Raw genomic sequence first — 25,572 nt, forward strand, 5'->3', positions numbered from 1 at the left:
GTCTCGCAACAAGTAGCTCACCGCCCCATGATGCTTTGGGCGTCCATGGTGGCTGAAGTGCAGCGCCGCCAGCTTTCCCTCTAGGTAATAGTAAGAAACTCTATGATAAGGGAGCCTCGAGATCCTTGCCAAGCCAAGGATGTCCACTGAGGTTAACCAACTTTTAAGAGCTTCTGCAAACAGCCATTTCGAAAATGCTTGTCTTTTATCAACTAGGTAGTAAAAGTAACTTTTAGGCCCTTTACACCACCGTTTTTATACACATTGTTTTCAAACTTTGCTAAACCAGTTTTTCTAAACCTTATTGGCGCACCCTTAGCCGCTTATGCGCCATTAAACCCAACACAACACACAAAAAAATTTTTTCTTGTATACGAAACTGCGGTGTCTCCTGTAGGCCAGATGCGCAAACTTGGAAAACGGACGCGGGAATGTAGTTCTCGTTGCCCGAAGTCGCCTGTACAGCAGCGATGTGTGATTTGCGTGCACGCCCAGCAGGGTAGCCTCCGGAGATGGCCACCTCAACGCTGACTAAGGTGCGCTGGTTTCTAGCAGAGCATGTGAGCGCATTGAGAACACGCTTTTGGGAAACCGTCGTCTCGCGCTCATAGTACGCGCTGCTTTTAACCACGGCGAGTTTGAGATCCGTCGGACCGAAAAATGTCGTTTGAACTACTTTAGCGGGCGCCTTCCGGGCCCAGAAAGCGACTTCTCTGGAGTTCAAAGACGGCCCATCACATAGTATGATCGCCTGTGCACTTTTTTTTGTTAAATTTTGTTGACACCTCCAACTTATCTCAAGAATCCTGCTTCCTTTTTTTTGTTTGTTGGCGCATGCGCAGTTTACGTGCTCACCAAAAAGATTTCTTCGCTTGCCTCTTGTGTTGAGTCTCTTTGTGCGCGCTCTTCAGCGGTGCGTGAATGACCCCAACGGTCTGCGCTGGTGATTAAATGCAGGAGTGGGCGAAAGTGCAAAAAAGCTAGCATTTTAAACATTCCCTGCTAGTGCACTAAACTAGTGTTTCATGGTTGCCAAGTCTTCCGTCTGATGTCGTTACTTTCATCTCACCGCAGGTGTTTCTAGTGACCAGTACATTAAAGCACTTGTTAGTTTAAACTCTTTTAGCATAGTATAACTATGCTAGGTGGTTTGGCAGTATATTTTCTTATTCTGTGTATGTGTGATGTTGAGAATAATGCGAGTTCATTACCTCTCCTTGGTTTCTGTTCTCTTTTGTGTTTATTGTTTTCTTCTCGTATACATTTGCATAAACGCGAGCAGGTTTGGCCAAAAGTGTTTGGGCCACAGGTTTGATTTCCAGCTGCGTTGTGGGGCACTGTGGTGGGAGGACAGTGCAAAAAAACGGGACGAGACAATTGAAGGCACACACAAGCGCCTACTGTCAACAAAAGTGCTTACTGAAACACGCAGTATGAACATGTAGTCAGAAAAGCAAGACAAAGAAACAAGAACTAACGATTAGCTTTTAAAATCTAGGAAGGAAATCTTTCCCAGTCAGTGCAAGGGACGGCTCACTGACGCCATGATCTGTGAACATGGAAGCTCACTGCATTGCCAAGGCAGATCACTGTGTCCCTTGCACTGATATGGGGAAAGAGATTTCCTTTCTAGATTGTAGTAGCTAATCTTTGGTTTTTGTTACCTTCTCCTACTTTTCTTGCTCTGTATTTATACCGAGTGCTAGGTTGCTGACGTAAAAAATTTTAATATGGAGAGAATTCATCACCATCATCAGCCTGACTACGTCCACTGCAGGTCAAAGGGCTCTCCCATCTCTCTCCAATTAGCCGCCCTGTCCTTCGCCACCGTATTCCCGCAGATTTCTTAATCTCATCCGCCCACCTATCTTTCTGCCGTCCCCTGCTATGCTTGCCTTCTCTTGGAATCCACTCCGTTACCCTTACGGACCAGCGGTTACCTTGCCTTCGCATTACATTTCCTGCCCAAGCCCACTTCTTCCTCTTGATTTCGACTAGGATGTCATTAACCCGCGTTTGTTCCCTCACTCACTCCGCCTGCTTCTGATCTCTTAACGTTAAACCTATAATTTTCCTTTCCATAACTTGCTGCGTTGTCCTTGACCTAAGCTGAACCCTCTGTGTTAGCCTCCACTTTTCTGCCCCATGGGTGAGTATTGGGGTAAGATACAGCTGTATTATACTTTTCTCTTGAGGGACATTGGTAAGCTGCCATTCGTGGCCTGAGATAACCAGAGACATTCAAGATGGCATCGGAGAGCCGTGCACACACAGTATGCGATGTGTAAGTGCTCTCCAGCTGCCACTCGAGTGGGTTCATTTTTGTACCAAACGAGTGAGGCTGTTTGGAAATGGCCGTTGAGGGAGGGGCCAATAACTTCAAATTACAATTTCTAGCTCAAGTGCTTGCATAGAGCCCTACTTTCTTAAAGTGCACAGATTAAAACTGTGGCTAGTAGCTCGAACGTAAAAGCACAATTTGTTGGTAGACCATGTCATGACCCTTTACACCTACCATTTTCCTTTCCATAGCTCGCTGCGTTGTCCTTAACTTAAGCTGAACCCTCTGTGTTAGCCTCCACGTTTCCGCCCCATGGGTGAGTATTGGGGTAAGATACAGCTGTGGGATGCTGGTAAACTGCCATTCGTGATCTGAGAGAACCTGCCGTATATGTGCTCCACCCCATCCTTACTCTCCCAGTTATTTCCCTCTCATGATTGTTGTAACTCAAGGTAGCAGAATCCCACCGCTGCCACCAGTTGTTACGGCTCGGGTTAGCGTGGCCAGTTGTTGCAACACCAAGGGGGCTCGTCCGGGATGAGGAAACGGTCTGAAGTTCGAAGATTGGCGATATCAAAAACAAGCAGGTTTAATGGCAAGAAACTAAGACACTTATTTACATAAATTTACAAAGGAAGAGCAAGGAATCAAAAGTTAACGAGTTCATGACGTCGAGCGACTGGATGAGCTGCTCCGATAGAAAGACAGCAGGAAAATGAGCGTTGGTGCTCAGACGGAACTACGGGAGTGAACAATTCGACAGTTGAGCCACCGCCTAGCACTATGAGCAAAGCGCAAGTAGCGTCGCTACGCAAGAAAGCTCGCGAACGCGACAAGCGTTTGAGAAATGCTAGGGCAGGTGTAGATGCTGATGCGAGGGCCGGCAAATTGACTCGGGACAGCACCGCGAGAACTGTGAAAGAAAAGGGAAAACCAACAGTGTCATTTTCCAGAAGGCTCTGGGCCCTGGGTAAAAGGCTCATCCAGTCGCTCGACGTCATGAACTCTTAACTTTTGATTCCTTGCTCTTCTTTGTAAATTTATGTAAATAAGTGTCTTAGTTTCTTGCCATTAAACCTGCTTGTTTTTGATATCTCCAATCTTCGAACTTCAGACCGTTTCCTCATCCCGGACGAGCCCCCTTGGTGTTGCAACAACTGGCCACGCTAACCCGAGCCGTAACATGATCCAGATCAGTGGTCACTACCTGCCCTAAGTAGATGTAGTCCCTTATCATTTCCAGCACCTCGCTACCAACTATAAACTGCTGTTCCCTTGCTAAGCTGTTGAACATTACTTTGGTTTTCTGCATGTTAATTCTTAGCCCCACCGTTCTGCTCTGCCTGTCTAACTGATTGATCATGCTTTGCAGTTCTTGTCCTGAGTGGCTTAGCAAGGCAATGTCATCGGCGAATCGCAAATTACTTACGTATTCTCCATTAACTCTTATCCCCAACTGTTCTCATTGCAGGCCCCGGAATACCTCCTGCAAGCAGGCGGCGAATAGCATTGGCGTGATCAAGTCTGCCTGCCTGATGCCCTTCCTTATTGGGTTTTTTTTATTGCTGACTTTATGGCAAACTATGCTAGCTGTGCAGTCGCTATAAATATCTTCTGATATTTTCACATAGCACTCTTCTACACCCTGATGCCTACATGACTGCTAAGGTTTGCACTGAGTCCGATGCTTTCTAGTAAACGAGGAACGCCATGTATAGGGGTTGGTTACATTTCTCTATCACCTGATTGATAGTGTGAATATTTTCTATTGTCGAGTTCCCTTTACTAAAGCCTGCCTGATCATTTGGTTTATTGAAGTCTAAAGTTGGCGTGATTCTGTTTGTGGTTACTTGAGTGAATTCATTGGTTGCAGAAAAGGGGTGGCGCGTAAGGGTCCTTGGTCGTGCGGAAAGACAAACTGTGGCCAGGTTCCAGAAGCGTCACACTGAAAGGGCACGGAAGTCCCCTTGACCAGAATCAAATCCCCTTCTTCTAACCTCGTGCGGCACTGCCACAAATGCAAAGAACAGGGAAGATCATCCTTGCCCGCCGTACTTGCATAATACGTCAGTGGCATGCACGAGTAGTAACCAGATAGGCAGGGAAATTTTCGAAGCATATTGCATCGCTAAGAACTCAAACACGTGTGTCAAAACCGTCCGTTGCTTTACAGAGAAACGAAATAACATTCCTCGATAAGTGCCTGTCCTCTGCCTTGTAATCCTTGATGTTTTTCTGTGTTTTGTTTCAAGTTTTGCGCGTTTTCACTTCTTGTATAACTCCTGGGTTTTCCATTAGACCTTTGGTTGTTAGACAACTCCCGTGTTGTCGTCTTCTCTTTCATTGGTCCTTTGTCGCTTTTGCATTGCTTCACAAGAGGAAATGGGCACAGGCAAAAACCAGATGTATGCGCTAAGAGACAAAGAGGGCCATGTCATTAGCAACATGGATCAGCTAATTAGAGTGGCCGAAGACTTCTACTCGAATCTATACATTAGCGATTGTAATCATCAAGTTACTGAGGGAGGCAGTCGAGCACAGCAATGGGACATCCCGCCAGTAGCGAAGGAGGAAGCAAGGAAGGCCTCAGGAGCTATGCAAAGTGGGAAAGCAGCTGGTGGGGATCAGGCAACAGCAATTCTCTTGAAGGACGGAGGGGAGATTGTGCTACAAAAACTAGCCACCCTGTATACGCAATGCCCTGGGACCTCATGCGTACCTAGAGCTTGGAAGAACACTAACTTATCTTAATTCATAAGAAAGGAGACGTCAAGGACTCAAAAAATTCCATACCGATCAGCTTACTCGCTGTTCCCTACTAGGTATTTACTAAGGTAATTGCTAATAAGGTCAGGACAACCTTAGACTTTAATCAACCAAATGATCAGGCAGGCTTTCGTAAAGCATACTTGGCGATATACCATATTCACACTATCAATGAGGCGATAGAGAAATGTGCAGAACATAATGCACCCCTCTATATAGCCTTCATTGATTACAAGAAAGCATTCGACTCAGTGGAAACCTCAGCTGTCATGCAGGCATAGCACAAATTAGGGTGTAGATGTCTCATGTGAAAATATTGGAAGATATCTATAACGACTGCATGGCTACCATAGTCCTCCATAAAGTCAGCAATAAAATTCCAATAAGGAAGGGTGTCGGGCAGGGAGACACACTCTCGCCTATGCTATTCACCGCCTGTTTACAGGAGGTATTCCGGGGCCTGAAATGGGAAGAGTTGGGGGATAAGAGTTAATGGAGAATACCTAAGTAATCTGCGATTCGCTGATGACATTGCCTCGCTAAGTCACTCAGGACATGAACTGCAAAGCATAATCAATGAATTAGACAGGCAGAGCAGAACGGTGGGGCTAAAAATTAACATGCAGAAAACCAAAGTAATGTTGAACATTCTCTCTGGGGAACAGCAGTTCACAATTGGTTAAGAGGTCCTGGAAGTGGTAAAGGGGCAGGTAGTGACAGCTGATGCGGATCATCAGAGGGAAATAACTGGAAGAATAAGAATGGGGTGGAGCGCTCATGGCAGGTTCTCTCAGATCATGAATGGCAGTTTGCCTATATTCCTCAAGGGAAAAGTATACAACAGCTGTATCCTACCGGTACTCACCCATGGGGCACAAACGGAAAGGGCAACAAACACGGTTCAGCTTAAGTTAAGGGCAACATAGCAAGGTGTGGAAATAAAAATGTTAGGTGTAACGTTAAGAGATTAGAAGTGGGCGGAGTGGATGAGGGAACAAACGCAGGTTAATCACATCCTAGTCGAAATCAAGAGGAAGAAGTGGGCCTGGGCAGGGCATGTAATGCGAAGGCAAGATAACCGCTGGTCCTTAAGGGTAACGGAGTGGATTCCGAGAGAAGGCAAGCGTAGCAGGGGACGGCAGAAAGTTAGGTGGGCGGATGAGATTAAGAAGTTTGCGGGGAGATAGAGTGACGGCAACTGGCAAAGGGCAAGGTTAGAGGCCTTTGCCCTGCAGTGGGCGTAGACAGGCTGATAATGATGGTGATTTATATTGAACGTTTGAATAAGTGCCTTTGTTGATAGTAAGTGCTCACTGTGTGTGCCTTCAAGTTTGTTTTTTTCACTGTCCTTCGATTGAAATGAGTCAGTACTAACATGGCTGACTTCTCACTGCTTCAGTGTCGAGTACTTGTGGCAGCCGTAAAGGTACCGACAAGTGACCAAATTGTGGGATGGGATTGATGAAAAAATTTTGCCTCATACGTAACAATCGAACGCTGCAATATGCCATACAGGAGGATTTTTAGTTTGTTTTGGCTTTGAATGAAAACATCTTTGATGGAAGTCCGTCTAGTTGGGTTCTTTAGGTAATTGAGAGAAAACTGACGCCAACCAATATTTTTATTTTTGCCCAACGTTTCGGGACCAACTCGGTCCCTACTTCAGGGGTGACTAAGGTGTGCCAGCAGCAGCGGGGTGCTGCCTTCGCTCTCCCTTTGTTAGCACGTGGCGCAGTCCACTAACGTACGCGGAGGGGAGCGTTCCTGGAGTCCTACTCATTGTCGCCTTTGTGAGCCGGATGTGTCATGGCTCCACATGTCGCCTCTTGAACAGGTTTGGCCCCACGGACAAGACGCTCGCCTCCTCCAAGGCTATTCGGTGGTCGGCGCGCTCACAGTGTTCGGCGAGGGGGTTGGATTCCGAATTCATTAGCCGGATGTCATTCGTGTGTTGCCTTATTCTTTGGTGGAGGTTTTTTGTTTCGCCAACATATGAAGCCTGGCACTTGGAGCATGGGATTTTGTAAACGACACCCGGTTGTTTTTCTCTGGGGACGCCGTCTTTCGGTCGTGGTAAGAGGCGGCTTATTGTCGAAACAGCCTTGTGAGCCACGTAGATTCCATGTTTTCCCAGAATGCGTGCAAGTGCCTCCCTGGTTCCCCTCATGTATGGATGCACAACGCGCGCGCGTTTTGTTGCTTCATTGTTGGCTGTTTCCCCTGTCCTACGAGCCTGAAGACGACCAATGCGTTGAATGAAGCCACGTGTGTAGCCATTCTTCTGTAGGTCGGCGAACACGGTGGCCTCTTCTGCTTTTTTCTCCGCTTTGCAGGAGCAGACTGACTTTGCTCTTCTCAGAAGAGAGGAGACGACAGATGCTTTGAGGCTAGCAGGGTGGCTGGAATTAAAATTTAGGTAGCGGCCGGTATGGGTTGGCTTCCTATAGACACTGAACTTTAGATCTGCCCCTTTTGTTCTTAAGAAGACATCCAGCAATGGCAATGTGTTGTTCACTTCTCGTTCCTTTGTTAACATAATAAAAGGCTCAACTGAGTTGAGGTGTGCAAGGAAATATTCGACCTGCGATGTCTTCAGACCAGCTGAGATATCGACTTGCGGGAAGACATCGACTCGCGGGTGTGTTGGACGCACTGAAGGCCGTAAGTGTTTCCTCCAGCACAGCAGAAAAGCAGAAGTCGTCCCACGCAGCAAAACTCTCGAAAGGAGAAAGACAAGTCAAGTAGACCGCCTGGTGACGTCTCCAACTTTGTCACCAACCTACCATCGAGATCGCTGTCTGCAAACGAGACTTCTGCCTTGGCGAAAGGCCACGGGTTCAACACCACATCAACAAGGCCACCCCTCGGACAACTAATGGCAGCTGTGGAGGACGTTATCAAGTATGTTGAATCTTCCGCCTGCGAAGAAGTTCGGCTAAAAGCTATAGGGGTTCTTTCCAACATTCCCGGCCGCAGAACCCCTTGCAAGGAGAAATGCCAGCTCTCCGAGACCTTCGCAGCGGCCAAAACATCGTCATCCTCCCGGCAGACAAAGGAATTGTAACGGTGGCTCTCGACCGACCGGATTGCGAGGAAAAAGTGACAACACTCCTCGACGGCGCAGCTTACGAAAAATTAAGAAAGGATCCAACTCTGCAACTTCAGACCAGAATGAACAAACTTAATTTCAGCGTCCAGCTTCAAGCACCACCCGGAATCAAAGTGCCTCTGCTGAGGCTTGATATGCTGGAATGACTCAGCATCAGCCTTTTACGGACTGTCAGAAATTCACCACCTCACCGCTTGAGGCACTCTCGGTCTACCTCCTCCTGCTGCCCCTGACAGGCGACACATCAACGCACGTTCGGCCACTTCGTCAAACGTCTGTCCCACGTTCATCTGGAAGTGGATGAGTGCATGGTTTCATGCGACGTGGTCTCACTCTTTACGAACGTCCCTTTGCCGTTTCCACAGCGAAGCAAGCCCTCAAAGCGGATGCTGACCTAGGCACCAGGGTGAGCCTGAACCCAGAAGAACGCTGCCAGCTTGTGGAGTTGTGCCTGTGCAGCACAGCTTTTTTTCCTTCAAAAGATAATTTTATAAGCAGACCAGCGGCACTGCCTTGGGCTCCGTCGTCTCGGTGACTGCTGCCAACCTGACGATGGAGGCCGTCCAAGAGGAGGCACTGGTGTTGTTTCAAGAAAAACCCTAAAGTTTTCATCCGTTGACAATGAACAATGACAAGACAACAACACATTGCATTCCTGGACGTCTTCCTAAGAAGAGAAGGGGCAGATCTAAAGTTCAGTGTCTGTAGGAAGCCAACCAATACCGGCCGCTACCTAAATTTTAATTCCAGCGTCCCTACTACCCTCTAAATTTTAATTCCAGCCACCCTACTAGCCTCTAAATTTTAATTCCAGCCACCCTACTAGCCTCTAAATTTTAATTCCAGCCACCCTACTAGCCTCTAAATTTTAATTCCAGCCACCCTACTAGCTTCTAAATTTTAATTCCAGCCACCCTACTAGCCTCTAAATTTTAATTCCAGCCACCCTACTAGCTTCTAAATTTTAATTCCAGCCACCCTGCTAGCCTCAAAGCATCTGTCGTCTCCTCTCTTCTGAGAAGAGCAAAGTCAATCTGCTCCTGCAAAGCGGAGAAAAAAGCAGAAGAGGCCACCGTGTTCGCCGACCTACAGAAGAATGGCTACACACGTGGCTTCATTCAACGCATTGGTCGTCTTCAGGCTCGTAGGACAGGGGAAACAGCCAACAATGAAGCAACAAAACGCGCGCGCGTTGTGCATCCATACATGAGGGGAACCAGGGAGGCACTTGCACGCATTCTGGGAAAACATGGAATCTACGTGGCTCACAAGGCTGTTTCGACAGTAAGCCGCCTCTTACCACGACCGAAAGACGGCGTCCCCAGAGAAAAACAACCGGGTGTCGTTTACAAAATCCCATGCTCCAAGTGCCAGGCTTCATATGTTGGCGAAACAAAAAACCTCCACCAAAGAATAAGGCAACACACGAATGACATCCGGCTAATGAATTCGGAATCCAACCCCCTCGCCGAACACTGTGAGCGCGCCGACCACCGAATAGCCTTGGAGGAGGCGAGCGTCTTGTCCGTGGGGCCAAACCTGTTCAAGAGGCGACATGTGGAGCCATGACACATCCGGCTCACAAAGGCGACAATGAGTAGGACTCCAGGAACGCTCCCCTCCGCGTACGTTAGTGGACTGCGCCACGTGCTAACAAAGGGAGAGCGAAGGCAGCACCCCGCTGCTGCTGGCACACCTTAGTCACCCCTGAAGTAGGGACCGAGTTGGTCCCGAAACGTTGGGCAAAAATAAAAATATTGGTTGGCATCAGTTTTCTTCTCGGAACTGGTTTGGCTTTGCATCCTTGGCAGTTGGGTGAAACTTGTTGCTGCCCTGCAGGGGCCCAGGGCGGCACGAGGGCTGCTGGGGGACCTCACTTGTCGCCAGGTGAGCTCCTCGCTTTCACTCTCAGGCACAAAGGGAGTGCGAATTTCCTCCTCTACATCATCGTCAGCCTCCTGACTACACCCACTGCCGGGCCTCTCCCATGTCTCTCCAGTTAACCCTGTCCTGTGCACAGTTGCAGGCACCGTATTCCCGCAAACTTCTTAATCTCATCCGCCCACCTAACTTTCTGCCGTCCCCTGCTACGTTTGCTTTCTCTTGGAATCCACTCCGTTACCCTTAAGGACCAGCGGTTATGTTGCCTTCGCATTACATGCCCTGCCTAGGCCCACTTCTTCCTCTTGATTTCCACTAGGATGTCATTAACTCGTGTTTGTTCCCTCACCCAATCCGCCCTCTTCCGGTCTCTGAACGTTACACCCATCATTTCTCTTTCCATAGCTCGCTGCGTTGTCCTTAACTTAAGCTGAACCCTCTGTGTTAGCCTCCACGTTTCTTAAAAGAACGTCTTGCTGGGCAAGCTGGTAACTGTCCATCTTTGGTTACAGGAGCGCAAAAAGACACAACACAAGGCAGAAAGACGGGACGAAGCGCCACTCACAACTGATTTATTTTTTATTTATTTATTCACAATACCTTACAGGGCCCAGAAGGGCATTGAGTAAGGGGGGCAAAGAACGACAAATGTGCAAAAGAAACTAATTAATACAACATGAGATACAAGAGATTAAGTTAAAAGAAACTAATGTACAAAGCAAAAATTAAAGGCGAAATTATACATAGGATACAAGGTACTTAATAGTAGCATGAATGCCGGACATACGGCCAAAACAAAACGTAGTGGCAATGAAGGAACAAAAGTACACTGGGACAAAGGAAATCAAAGATAGGAAAAAAAGGCGATGTCATGTGAGATATCTATGTAGATGATCCTGGAATGGTTAATGGTTGCCGATGGATGCGATATTGTCAGGAAGATCATTCCAAAGAGCGATGGCACGTGGAAGTGCAGATGAATTAAAAGCGAGGGTTCTACCGTGAATGCGTTTTGTGCTCTTCTGGTTATGTAGGCGGCGTGAAATGCGTGTAGGCGTTTCAAGAGGTAATGGAGATGGCCTTGTGCTGAAAAGATATTTATGAAATAAGCACAAAAGAGCAATGGAACGGCGAATGTCTAAAGGCTCGAGACCGATATCAAGTTTTATTGCTGTTATGCTGCCGTCAGGGCTGTATTTGCGTGTAATGAAGCGAGCAGCTCTGTTCTGGATGGATTCTAACATGCTGATTAAGTATTTTTGATATGGAGACCATGTAGGTGATGCAAATTCTAGTTGCGGCCGTACGATTGTGAGATATGCCAGTTTCCTTATGCTGTTAGGGGAGGTTAGCAAATTGCGACGCAGGTACCCTAGTGACCTGCTGGCTTTGGCACAGATGGCTTGAATGTGTGTGGCCCATGGAAGATTATGCGTCAGATGAACGCCTAAATACTTGTACGATAATGCCCGAGACACTGTAGTGCTATCTATGATGTACGAAAAGCTAGAGTTTGTATGCTTGCGGCTGAAAGAGATAATCTTGCATTTTGTCGAGTTAAGCGACATTTGCCATTTAGTACACCAGTCCGAGATGAGGTTCAGGTCACATTGGAGAGTGAGGTGATCATTCAAGGAATTGATAGGACGGCAAATGATGCAGTCATCCGCAAAAAGTCGCAGGGAAGAAGATATGCCAGCGGGTAGATGGTTAATGTATATTAGAAACAATAAAGGGCCAAGAACACTGCCTTGAGGCACACCAGATGTTGCGTCACCGAGTGGGGAGGAGAAATTGTTCACTGTGGTGACGAAAAGGAAGAAAGTTGCGAAGCCATGTCAGGGTCAAAGAATCTAGGCAAAGAGCAGATAATGTCGAGAACAAGCGGGAATGTGCAACACGTTAAAGCTTTAGCACAGTCCAGAAAGATGCAATCAGTTTGTAGCTTAGCGTCCATGTTGAAGTGCAGGTCAGTCGTGAATTCTAGCAGTTGCGTATCAGAAGAAAATCGTTTTCGGAAGCCATGCTGTTTAGTAAAAAAGAAAGAATTAAGTTCCAGGTAACCGCAAATGTGAGAGGCGATAATGTGCTCAAGTAACTTGCCGCATATGCATGTCAGTGAAATGGGGCGACAGTTTTCTGGCGAATTTCTATGTCTGCTCTTGAACACAGGGATGACCTTGGCAACTTTCCGGTCTGCAGGGAGCAAGCCAGATGATTAAGACTGCTGAAAGATATGGCAAAGAATTTGACTAGAAGTCGATACAGTGTTCTTCAATATTTTAGAATTAATGTCATCAACACCAGCGCTAGTGGAGAGCTTGAGGTTTGTAATGAGATGAGATATACCTTCAGCGGTGATGTTAATAGGAGCCATATATGGATAATCAAGGTCAGGAACACTGGGTACATTGGAGTGATCTTCCTGAGTAAATACAGACGCGAAATATCTGTTGAATTCATGCGGGCATTCAGTGTCCGAAAATGGTGTGAGGTCGGCATTGCACAATGAAATGTGGTTACGAGTCCCGTCAGGAGATATCACGCGCCAAAATTTTTTCGGATTAGATTTTAGGAGAGCAGGCAGGTCATGAGAAAAGTATTTGTTTTTAGAAGCGCGGATAGCAGTACAGTAAGATTTTAGGCATTCACGGTATTTTTGCCAAGCAAATGGCGTGGACACAAGTTTAGCCCTTCTGTACAAACACTTTTTTTTGTTTCGGTGACGGCGCAGAGACCTATTGAACCAGGGGTTAGATTTATCGTTTCAGATAGAAACCAAGGGAGCATATTTATACACTAAATTTTTTATAGTGTTCCTAAAAAGCATCCAGTTTTGTCCAACAGACCTGTCCGAAAATGAAGGCAAGAAGGTTGGAATGAAAAATCCGTTCAGTGCGATATTCATATCGCTATAATTGGCTTTATTATAATCCCGAATTTGCCTAGATGTAGTACCTTGAAATTTTAATGGGACGGTAAGCTGTAATTGGATAAGCTTATGATCGCTAGAACCATCTACGAATAGCACTTTGCGGACCGTTTCAGGCGCTCTACAGAAAACTAGGTCTAGAATATTAGAACCACGAGTTGGTTGATTGATAACTTGAAAAAAATTAAAATCTAACATGAGGTTGATAAGCTCAACTGAGGTGTGGCATGCGGATGACAAACTTGACCAGTCTATCCGAGGGAAATTGAAGTCGCCATCCAGGTAAATGATTTCAGCTGGGCATTTTTGGATGGCGGACGTAACACTGATATGAAGCTGTGAAATGAAGGAATGATCAGAATCAGGTGGCCGGTAGCAGACACCAACCAACACTTTCTTTGATGATGTTGTACAAGCAGCCCACACTATTTCGAGGATGGAATCAGTGCTGACGAGAAATGAAGGCAATGCTTTCTTGATGGCTTATCAACCTCATGTTAGATTTTAATTTTTTTCAAGTTATCAATCAACCAACTCGTGGTTCTAATATTCTAGACCTAGTTGTCTGTTAAGTATTTAGGGGTAACACTTACACGCACAATGAAATGGGATGTACATATTAACAACACCTGTGCAAAAGCGTTTAAAACACTAGGATTTTTACGGAGAAAATTAGGCAAGGCTCCTCCTGAAGTAAAACTTAAAGCCTACAAAACTCTAGTCCGACCAATTCTGGAATATGGTAGCATAGTCTGGAACCCGCATCAACAGTACCTGACAGATTCCTTGGAAAGGGTGCAAAATAAAGCACTACGATTTATCTACTCGAAGTACTCCCGGTTTGAAAGTGTCAGTGCTCTTAGAACACAAGCAGGCATTCCCACACTTGCGAGCAGGCGTCGTGTTGCCGCCATGAAGTTTCTTTTCATGCTGTACCATGGGTCGCTGCGCATCAACAAAGATCAGTATCTGCAGCCACCACACCGTCACACTAAACGAAAAAAATCATGATAAGCACATCCGGCCATACGTCACACGGTGCAATACTTTTAAGTTTTCTTTTTTTCCGTCGTCCGTAGAGATTTGGAATCCATTGCCAGGGGATGTTGTTGACGACGATTCTGTGTCTAGCTTTGTCAATAAGGTAGAATCTTTGTTTCACTCAGTGCCATAATGCGGAAGCTTTTTTTTTCTTTTTTTTTCTTTTTTTTCCTCTTTTTTTCCTGCTCTTTTCTACCGTTTGATTTTGGTTGGAATGATGTTCTGTTTCAGATAACAAGTTCTAATGTTAATATATTTTACAAAGTGTTGTACATTGTGAATACCTTTGTAACCCACTGCCTGTATAGGCCTGTCAAAGGCTTACAGTATTGCTAAATAAAATAAAATAAAATAATAAAGACTGGGAAAAATTTCATCATCCGCTACATCTGGATGCAGCCAAGTTTCTGTGAGTGCCACGATATCGCTGTCAGCATCATCCTAGAAAGACCATAGTTCGTCACGCTTAGGGAGCAGGCTTCGGATGTTTGTTAAAGATAACTGTGGATCAGTGACAGATGACCTGGGCAGTGGCGGATTGTTTGTGCTCCGGCCTAGCTATCTTGAGGATAATACCACTGAGTCAGTGGCGCTGTCGTACATGTATACTCTCCTGCCCATGCGCAGCTTATCTTGCCCTTCTTACCCTGTTGTTTGGCGAACTCGAGCAGTTTTTTTCCTTGCTATCCTGGTTGACCATGAAAAGTCCTCTTGGATAGAGTGACTCGTGCCTTGCACGCAATAATTTGCTGCTTATCTTTGAAAAGTGAGAATTTTGCGATGATGGGCCTAATCTTCACGGACGTCGAACTTTCCCAGCCGATGGACATGTTCAAACTGGGCATTCGTAACCATAATTCCCAGCTTTTCGGAGCAGAAGGTGATTATTTTTTGCTCGGAATCATCCCAGCTCTCATTCTCCTCGTCCTGAAGTCAGAAAAACAGCAAGTTCGAGCGCCGAAGCCTGTTCTCTGCGTCATTGCATCTCGCGGTAACCTCAGCCAGCTTTGCTGTGATTTCTTGCAAACCAGGGTCAGGAATGCTGGCATCGGTTTTGCTATACACCTCTGTTATGGCTTCAAGCGCTGTAACTCTGTCGGTGAGCTGTTGTATTGCAACATCTGCAGCATCCTGTTTTTCCCCAACACCCTTCAGTTCATTTAGTATCGTTGTTTGACAGGACTCAATCCTTTGCACTGTTTGCAACACAGAAGCAAGCAATACCTCTTGAGTTATTTGCTCAGGAGGAGGTCCAGGGTTTGTCTCCACATAACCAGCAAGTAGAAGCAAGGACCAAGCAAAGGAACAACATCGCGACACAGACAATATCAAGCGCTTCACCTTAACGCAGAACTCTGTTGGGCACAACACCGCAAGCATACAGTAATCAGAACTCGTAGAACAAGTAGCACCTTCCATGTAACTAACCTGCGTAATCAGGACGGGTGAATGATGCATGCCTGACGCGGCGTTGTGCCCAAACCCACTGCTTGCTCCGCCACTGTTATATCCCCGGCTGGCTGTGACGTGGATCACTGTCGAAGACGTATGTTGCCTGATGAAATGGTCGGTGGCGTCCAAATTCAGTTGCAGTGGCGGTGAGCCAGGAGTAGGTGGTAGCGGCGCTTCATGTCCAAGCTCACGGTAGGTTGCCGGCCAGCAAGCGATGCCACATAGGAAAGCACCCTGTGTAACCAGGACGGGTAAATGATGTATGCCTGACGCGGTGTTGTGAAGGCAATATGCACAAATATCTACCATCTTACATGCAAGGAATGCTGTCATCTTCAAAGTTGATATGATAGTGAACGGGTGAAAACATTGCTCTCAGCCTTGCACAAAGAAAAGGGATGTGTGGCCCCAAATATGGGCGGTCGCTCATGAAGTGCGTCGAAGGAGTTGTCTATGAGATTCCCCTCTCGTGCGGCCACTCCTATGTAGGGCAGACGGGGCGCTGCATTAACAAGTGAATCAGGGAACACGAAAGAAACGTTGAGCAAAAAAAATTCGCTGTGGCTTAGCTTGGTTAAGCCCGGTAACTGCGAAAGCAATATCCGTACCTAAGTCATGGTTCAGCTGGTAGTGTAGCTGGTGGTGGTGCTTGTGGTTAGACTTGTGGCGATGCATCGGTTATACAATCCAATCTAATGTAATCTAATCTAATCCAATCCAGTCAGGCCGCCGTTCATGTGCACCGCCGTCGCGCACGGATGGCGCGAGATGGTCGCCCAGTTCTTCGGCGTGACGTCACAACACCTGTGGCGCTCCTGGCGGAGAGAGCGGGAGTTAGGCCGCCGTTCATGTGCACCGCCGTCGCGCACGGATGGAGCGAGATGGTCGCCCAGCTCTTCGGCGTGACGCCACAACACCTGTGGCGCTCCTGGCGGAGAGAGCGGGAGTTAGGCCGCCGTTCATGTGCACCGCCGTCGCGCACGGATGGCGCGAGATGGTCGCCCAGCTCTTCAGCGTGACGCCACACAGAGGTCATGGGAAAGGTAATTTCATGTGCACCGCCGTCGCACCGCAAAGGCTTGAAAGTGAAAGTAGTATTGCTTTCGCAATAATAAAGAAGGCCCAAACATGCCTAAGGACATAGGTCCTGCCCGTCACGCTCTTGTGAGCCATGTTTTTCCGGTGTACGAATTCTGTGAAAAAGCAAAGATGCAAAAGCTAGGGACAGAAATGGCAATAGCGCTGCATTAAGACGTACACAAGAAAGACTGACACAGGACATGCGCTAACTTCATCTGATTTTATTTACTGCAAAGCCAGCAAATATATAGAAAATTCAAGGCATGCGCAATAGAAACACCGGTACAACAGCATCAACAAAACCGTTGAAGATATGCTATCTCAGTCTTGAAAAGGCGGACCGAGGTATCACTCACGCAATCTAATCCCTTCTTCCTAATGTGGAATGCTTCCAAAATCTCCCGCGCCTTCGTATCTCCACTCCTGCCCAGAATCTCCCGAAGCCGTGGCTCACACTTCTTGCATTGCTGGCATCTTTTTTGCCCCGGCCCATGTTCTGCCGCACGATTGCACACAAAGCACTCAGAGCAGTGCTGCGAAAGATGTGCACCTCCTAGATTTGTTAGTGATCATGCGTGCTCAGCCGCGCGGTCATTAACGCACCGCCCCGTTTGGCCCACATAGGCTTTTCCGCAGGTCAGTGGTATTTCATACACCACACCTGTGCAGCACTTCACGTACTGCTTGCCGTGCCTTTTGGTGCAGGAGCTCTTTTTATCGCTCCCAATGCGCGCACATAGCTGGCCAAGCCTTCGTGGGGCAGAAAACACGACCGGCACGCCATGTCGCTTTGCCACGTTCTTCACATTGTGCGCGACCCTGTGCACATAAGGCCCCCCTTTTGTTCTCGCGGACTGTTTGATCGGCTCAGTCGACTTCTGACACATCGCACACTTGACTTTTCTTAGGAGGGCTTCAGCAACTGCTGTGATAACCGTGCATGGGAACCCCGCCGAAACCAACCGATCGACTACGTGCCTTTCAACACTTGTGTGCATAGCATGGTGACATGACTTCACGAGAGCCGACTCAAGGCCGCTGCCGCCGCCGCGATGCAATTTTTATGCGTGGGAGCACTTATGCAATTTTTATGCATGTATTTTGTGAAGAGCTTTGAAAAAAATTTCTTGTGGGAAACTCACTGAAATGTATGCCACTGGGTTCTCTTCCTGCCTATCATAGAACTTGGGTTACAGGGTTTTGAAGTTGTCGCTTCAGAAACGAGACGAAAAGTGTGTATTCCTGTTTCTGAAGTGGCAGCTTCAGTGCACTGTAACTCAAGTTCCATGATAGCGAGGATGTTAATTTCACCCTTATTGCATTCCTTGGTACCAAGAGAACCCAATGGCATACATTTCAGTGAGTTTCCCGCAGCCAATTTTCTTTGAAACTCTTCACAAAATACTTGCATAAAAAGGGCATAAGTGCTCAAGGAATTGTTTTACATGAAATTAAATGACATCTCTAGAATCAGCGCACAAAAATACATGTGCCCGGCAGATTTCTTAACTATGACTAGATTAATAAAATTTTCTTTTCAAGACCAGGCTCCCCCCTTTAACAGGAGAAGCTTCCACATCATCGCCGCCTGGTGCACAGGTTCAGCGTCGTGATTATGTTGAGCACAAGTTGGAGCGAGAAATATAGTTTGAGAACATTGAACCATCATTCCCACAGTAATGTGCCGTGAATATCATTTGTGGCACCAACTGCAAGGAAGTGCGTGCTGAGAAGGTTTGCAATGTTTTCGTCAATTAAGCCCTGTGCAAGGAACAGGATTTTTTTTCATGTTGGGTGGCTGAGATTATTTCCCTTAGTGTTGTCCACATCAAACGCATATTTCCTACAGTGCCTGAGAATTTGTTTCCATAGTACACGCATTTAGCTTGCTTGATATCTGCATTTAACTTATTCCTCGTTTTCTTAAATATTCTAAAGTCACTTTGATTCTTAGTGCTTAGAAATACCTGAAAGGTTTCGTTTTTCTCTTTGATTGTTTCATAAAGGTCATGGCTTATCCATGGCCTTGTTATATTTTGTTTCCCAGCAGTAGGTGGAAAGCTGTTGTTGTAAGCCGTTAGAAAAAGGGAAAGAAAAATGTTGTACACGTTATTTGGGTCTGGTTCATTTGTCACAATTCCCCAGTGGTAACAGAAAAGTTGGTCAAGGAACTTGCAATTATTTTTCTTTGAGTGTATTCGTGATAAGGAGACATGAGGCAGAGTGTGTGTTTTTTTACAAGAGAGCATGCGAAATGATGGAAGGCACATATTGTGGTTTCCTCTGGAGAAAAGCTTGTAATGCAAGAGTGGAAGCTTGGACGAGTGGGTGACGGTTCACCTGCCACGTAGAGACACGGGGAGACGAACAGGGCGGGCTTACCGCGTGAAATCACTCAAGCAGCGTCGAACAACGTTTACGGATTACCAGACATGGTGTCCAGGGGCCATATCAGTGCAAAAAGAAAAAGATGGAAAGACAAACAAGTGTCCTGGCTGTTATCCGGATTTCAAAAGCTCTCTTGTCATGGATTGCCACAAAGATCAGCTTACCAGGGAAATCGTAGAGGCGTCGAATAAACATTCGCAAAAGGAGCATACATGCCTCAGAGTTTCTATCTGACAAGGAAATGCTTTCCATGTCTGCTAATCCGTAAACGTTGTTCGACGATAACGCTGCTTGAGTGATTCCTCATTTCAAAGGTTTTCATCTCCTCTTCTCTGTCATATTGCCTGGTTTCACGCGATAAACTTCAGCTGTAAGTTGGCGCCCGTCCTGTGTGTCTCCCCGTGTCTCTTTAGCGCTACGTGGCAAGTCAATTGTAATACAGCAAGGGCGCAGTCAGGCTGATGGTGGGGGGGGCGTGGTCCCCTGCTCTGATGGGGGAAAGGGGGACACAGCTGACCGAAAGGCAGTCATGGCAGGGAAAATGTCAGTCACTTCTTGGCCACCCACGGTCTGAGTAGAGCTGACTTTTACAACACATACAGCAGGCAGTTATTAACATACACTGGTACAAAAAATCTGGAACACTCTTCCAGTAAGGGTTAAAAGAAGCCCAAATTTCTCTCGCTTGGTAAAGGACATTATCTATAAAAATAACTTGCAATCTCTAGCAGAAACATAGTCAAATAAAAAGTGTATTACTTGGTTTGTATAGAATGGTCTAATACTCTTGAATCTGTATCTATATATTATTCAGTGTTTGTAACGAACGTCCTCTTCATTTCCTTCATTTCCTTCATTTCCTTCATTTCATTGGTTGCATATGCTTGCTTCAGTTGATTGTAGTTTTGTGTAATATCTTCTATATATTGGGCAGGGCATGTAAAGCGAAGGCAAGATAGCCGCTGGTCCCTAATGGAGTGGATTCCAAGAGAAGGCAAGCTTAGCAGGGGGCGGCAGAAAGTTGGGTGGGTGGATGAGATTAAGAAGTTTGCGGGGATACGGTGGCCGCGGCTGGCGAAGGACAGGGCTAATTGGAGAGAGACGGGAGAGGCCCTGCAGTGGGCGTAGTCAGGCTGATGGTGATGATGATGATTTTGCAATATTGTGTAATATTTTTCTTCCTTATGTTGACGCCTGGGTATGCTATTTTGTGCACTTATTGCATGTGGGCCCGAGCTAGCAGCTTGCTAAGGGCCCAGGTGCTTTTATCACCCTCTTTTGTGTAACCCTCGTCCAAAGGGGATAAACTGGAACTGGCCGTGTGTTCCTCCCCCCCCCCCCCCCCCCCCCCCCCCCCTGGTGTGCAGCTGTGGGGCGATGTGGTGCGGAGGTGGCCGCCCCTGGCCATGGCTTCTTTCCCCCTCCACCAGCTGGTGCCCCACGAGGTGCTGCGGCAGGGGTGAGTGCACTCCCCCCACTGGGAGGGGGAGGACCCCGACTGGTCTCTTCTTCTCCCATGCATCTCACTTGAGTGCGCTCCTGGCTGAGTAAGTGCTGCTATTAACCACGCTACCAACCGCTGGGACAAATGGGGACCAGTTGTAGACAAAACAGTACTTGTGCACATAACAACAAACAAAATGGCATCATCATAATCACACTGTCTACGCCCACTGCAGGGCAAAGGCCTCTCCCATCTCTCTCCCTGTCCTTCTTTGCCAGTTGCCGCCACTCTGTCTCCCCGCATACTTCTGAATCTCATCCGCCCACCCGACTTTCTGCCGCCCCCTGCTACGTTTGCCTTCTCTTGGGATCCACTCCGTTACCCTTAAGGACCAGCGGTTATCTTGCCTTCCCATTGCATGCCCTGCCCAAGCCCACTTCTTCCTCTTGGTCACGACTACGATGTCATTAACGCGCGTTTGTTCTCTCACCCACTCCGCCCACTTCCGATCTCTTAACGTTACACCTATCATTTTCCTTTCCATAGCTCGCTGCGTTGTTCTTAACTTAAGCTGAACCCTCTTTGTTAGCCTCGACGTTTCTGCTCCATAGGTGAGTACCGGTAAGATGCACCTGTTGTATACTTTTCTCTTCAGGGATATTGGTAAGCTACCATTCATGATCTGAGAGAACTTGCCATATGCGCTCCACCCCATTCTTACTCTTCCGGTTATTTCCCTCTCATGATCCGGATCTGCGGTCACTACCTGTCCTAAGTAGACATATTCTCTCACTACTTCCAGCACCACACCATCAACTGCCTGCTGCTCTTACCTTGCTAGGCTGTTGAACATTACTTTGCTTTTCTGCATGTCAAATTTCTGGCCCCACCATTCTGCTCTGCCTGTCTAACTGATTGATCATGCTTTGTAGTTCTTGTCCTGAGTGACTTAGCAAGGCAATGTCATCAGCGAATCGTAAATTACTCAGGTATCCTCCATTAACTCTTATCCCCAACTGTTCCCACTTCAGGCCCCGGAATACCTCCTGTAAGCAGGCAGTGAAGAGCACAGGCGAGATCGTGTCTCCCTGCCTGACACCCTTCCTTGTGGGGATTTTATTGCTGACTTTATGGAGGACGGGGGTAGCCGTGCAGCCGTTGTAGATATCTTCCAATATGTTCACATAGCACTCTTCCACACCCTGATTCCGCAATGCCTGCATGAGTGCTGAGGTTTCCACTGAGGAACAGAATGCCACTGAGGTTCGACTACTATATACCTATTTCTAAAGTTAAATGTAACAAGTACCTGGGTGTTGTAATTAATTCTCAGCCTAGTTGGACAGACCACATTAATTGTACAATGTCATCTGCAAAAAGGCCTCTTGAGACATAAACTTATGCGCTCCCTGACACGGGTGTGTGAGGTTACTCTTGCATTATGTAAGGCTACCGAGTGTTCATGCCACTTACAGGAGTAGATGTAATAATATTGCAAAACTTGGTCGTGTTCAGAAGAAAATTGTAAGAATTATTACAAGCTCACCTCCAATATGTTTATCTATTGCACTTCTTAAAAAACTTAACTTAGTACACATAGAACACTGTTATGATTTCTGTTTATGCAAGGCCCTAGTGAAGAATGAAAAACAAAGTAACTTCCTCTCACAGTTAGCTGACACAGGTCACAACATTCACCCATATCACACACGACCCATAGAACACTGGGCAGTTCCCTCATCACGAACAAACTATGGAGTGCAAATGTTGTGTAATGTAATTCCAAAACTGTTAAATAACCTTAATAGAGACCACACAATGCGTGGACAGATTGGAAACTTTGACGTATTGTGCAGTTGATTTTTATTATGGTATATGCATTCTGATAAATATATAGATTTGATGTGTATATGTCTGTGTGAAAATGGTGGGTATTATGCTGACATATTTTTGCCCGACAATGAAAAATTACCACTCTCTGGTTTGTGAAATTTGCACGTCATTACAGTATATATGGAGTTCTCATGTGTTTTGATAATAAATGTTATCTATTTACTCTAATGGCTTTACATAATATGTAATTCCTAATGTTTGGCTCATGTACTGTGTCTGCCCTTGTCCGTGTGTGACAGGGGGTGCGAGCTTGTCAAGCTGCCCGTAAGGCAGCTTTTTTCCCTCGCCCCCTCATGTCCTTTCAGTACATGAAATGAAGTGAAAAGCGAACCGAGCATTTCAAACCTGTGGTGCCAGGCATGTAGTTCCGTCAGCAGCCATTGTCGTTGGTCGGCTGTGGCATCGCTCGCTGACATCGCGTGCCGACACTTCGGCCTGCAAAAGGGTGAGAGAGAAAGGCACATACTACATGTGTAGGTTCAGATTTTGTGGCAGATAATCCAGCTTCTTCAGAGGCATGATGAAAAAATTCTTGCTGGAGGATATTGGTGAAACGGCATCCTTTAAAGGAACACCCAGCAGTGTTAGGAAATTGGCATATACTCTATCACTCATTGGGCCCACACTCGAATATGCAGGCATAATCTCTACACACACAAAAAACATACTGGAAAGAGCAGCAAGACGTACAGCGCGTTTTGTACATGAAGTTTCGAAATCCTGGCTCTCCGTCTGCTTTAATGGTAGCCAATCAAATACAGCCCGTCCGCACAATACGTGCTCACCTGAGCTTTCTTCCTTGGATTGCAAATAGAAAACTTGGAATTTCTCCAGAACCACGTGCTCTGCAATGTGGAAAACCAGACACAAGCATGATCACACCTTGCCCCTACTTCGCAAAGAGTACCGTATTTGCCGGTACCCACCATATATGCAGGCTGTCATTGAAAAAGTTGGTATATAAGACGCACCCCAGTTAGGCTAGTGAGGCTTGATTAAACACGCTTGCGTGGCCATCGCAATATGCACCTTACCTGTGAGAAATTCTTATGCAACACTAAGTGATCGAAAAAGGCAACACTCACGCCATACCCGCCCAAGATTTAGCAAAAAAGAAAGAAAAAATGAAAGAGCTCTCCCATATGTACACAACAAGATTTTATCTTTACTTAACACCTTTGAAGTCTCCATCTTCAGATGTGCTATCAAAACGTTCTCCCATTTCTGGAGGCAACACCTTCGAAGTCTCCATCTTGAGATGCGCTATCAAAAAGTTCTCCCATTTCTGGAGGCAGCGCGGCTGAAACACGCACTACGTACGTGCTACATACATGGAGCAAACAAAGTTGCAGAGGGTGAATAGAAAAAACACTGGCTTGTCTTAGCTTGTCTTGACAATGGCAAGAAGCGAGATTGTAACCATCTTTTGGCATTTTACATTACTTTTGCTTGGGGCCTCTGAGATGGCCCTGCGTTTGTGATCCCGGAAGGCGTCATCCCCGCTGTTTTGTGGCACACGGCGGTCCCTGTATTGAAGTATCATCTGTGTTACAATCGTGTTATTGGCAGCGATATTTTTTTTGGTGAAAAAAGCTTGAGCATGAACCTGAGTAACTTCTGAACTCCAAAAGAAATTGAAAAATTCGCGTATAAGACGCACCCTTGTATAGGATGCACCAGCAAGATTTCTGAGAAAAAGCTGCGTCTTATGCACTGGAAAGTATGGTATTCATATTTTCTGTGCACTCTCACAGAATGGTGTTGGAGAATGGGAATGTTGGAAGTGCCTCAGTGTGACCTGGTGGAATGCAGGGCCGTCTTCCTGGGCTTCGTGGGGGAGCAGTGGCTCCTGTCGTACGTGGCCGACAGCAGCAGCGCTGCGCTGCTGCCCCGGTGCTCCTACCGGCTGCAGTGGTGGCTCTTCCTGCCCGGACGACGACCCCTGCACATGGTCAGTGCAGCCAGGGGTGAACGACTCGAGGCTTGTCGTGCAGGGTGGGTGGACCACCTGCCAGGTGCACTTGGTTGTGTTGCCTCTCAAAGTGCCGACCTGCGAGCTCAGCTGGACATGTCGCATCGTCCAAATGTCTCTGCCCAGTGGAACAGGGTCAGACGCTTTGTCTTCTGTACTGTGGCATATGGCAGGTCTTGTGCTAAACATTGACAGCATGTCGGCAAATTTTTATTCACTTTCTCCGTCTGGGAGCGCTTGTCTTGCGCCACTCGGCTGAAGAACTTGGGCCCTCAGTTGCAGGCCCTCAGGGTGGAGAAGGGTGCCACACCTCTGCCACGCAGGTGAGGCTGTAAGGGCCAGTGCGGGTGGCACCATCAGGGGACACGGGGACGGCTGGCAACATGGGAGTAGGGGATGCGATCCTGCGTATGGCTGGCAACACGGGGCGGAGGGGAAGGGACGCCAGGTGGCGGGCATGTGCGCATAGGGTGCGTGGTTGTGATCGGGTGACGCGGTAGAAGTGGGCCCGAGTGTGAGCGTTGTGTACGATGCGCGAACTGTGGACAAGCGGGGACTCGGGTGCGAGGGACTGAGTGCGCGCAATAAATCATCCCTTGACAAGTGGGGGCTCGTCCGGCGGAATCAACATGGAGACCAACGCCGGAATGTCCACGCCCGATGGAAGCTCCACCACAGCCACGACCCTGGTGCAACAACTCCTGCAACGACAGAGCAACTGGCAGCGCAAGTGCGTGAGATCCTGCTCACCACATCAATCGACACGACAGCCTATGAAGCTAGGCCTAGCACGTCGCGGGCTCTGACAGTGAGGGAGGCCCCAGAGCCGTTACCGAAATTCAGAGGTTACGAAGACAGTAAACCCCCGCAAACGTTCTTGGATCGATTTGTTGAATACTGCGATTTGGGAGGCATCCCGAACGATCGTCGCTTTCAACTTATCCCCGAAACAGTGGTGGCGGTTCATCGGCGGCCACTCAGATTGGGCTTCCTTCGCCGAGGACTTCAAGGGCGAGTTTGCGGCCGTGGACTATAAAGAGAAATTGAAGGCAGAGCTGGCCGAACGCACACAGCACCCCGCCGAAAATCTAAAACAATTCATACATGTCATAGCGGAATACTGTGACCGTATCGGGGAACCTGTTACCGACGCGGAGAAGGTTGAGCGGGTGAGGCGGCAGATGCATCCAACCTTCCAGGACCTGACCAGTAATATGGACTTCGCGAACCTGCGCGACAGGGCAAAGGCCGCGGGCCCTATAATGGAGCGTGCGTGGCACCGCCTGCGTTACGTGCCACCGCCACTGCGAAGCACGCAGACCGCGCCCGACCT

General features: G+C 47.4%; 1 protein-coding gene across 24 annotated transcripts in view; it reads left to right on the top strand.

Annotated features, from left to right (window-relative positions):
- Window positions 1-403: 403 nt before the first annotated feature.
- LOC149327674 (uncharacterized) overlaps window positions 404-25,572 on the top strand; it is an 83,263-nt gene continuing 58,094 nt past the window's right edge. For 11 of the 24 annotated variants that reach the window (XM_089564138.1, XM_089564118.1, XM_089564119.1 and 8 more), the window contains exons 1-4: window positions 404-536; window positions 9,996-10,043; window positions 20,298-20,389; window positions 24,080-24,218. In XM_089564138.1, the coding sequence (XP_089420264.1) occupies window positions 513-536; window positions 9,996-10,043; window positions 20,298-20,389; window positions 24,080-24,218 (303 nt within the window). In that variant the 5' untranslated portion in view covers window positions 404-512. Of the gene's footprint in view, window positions 537-9,995; window positions 10,044-20,297; window positions 20,390-24,079; window positions 24,263-25,572 lie in introns of all 24 variants that reach the window. The other 13 variants (XM_089564115.1, XM_089564129.1, XM_089564126.1 and 10 more) reach the window with 9 other exon arrangements.

This window comes from Amblyomma mixtum, chromosome 10 (assembly GCF_055824585.1).
Source record: "Amblyomma mixtum isolate Tamu chromosome 10, ASM5582458v1, whole genome shotgun sequence".
Taxonomy (NCBI): domain Eukaryota; kingdom Metazoa; phylum Arthropoda; class Arachnida; order Ixodida; family Ixodidae; genus Amblyomma; species Amblyomma mixtum.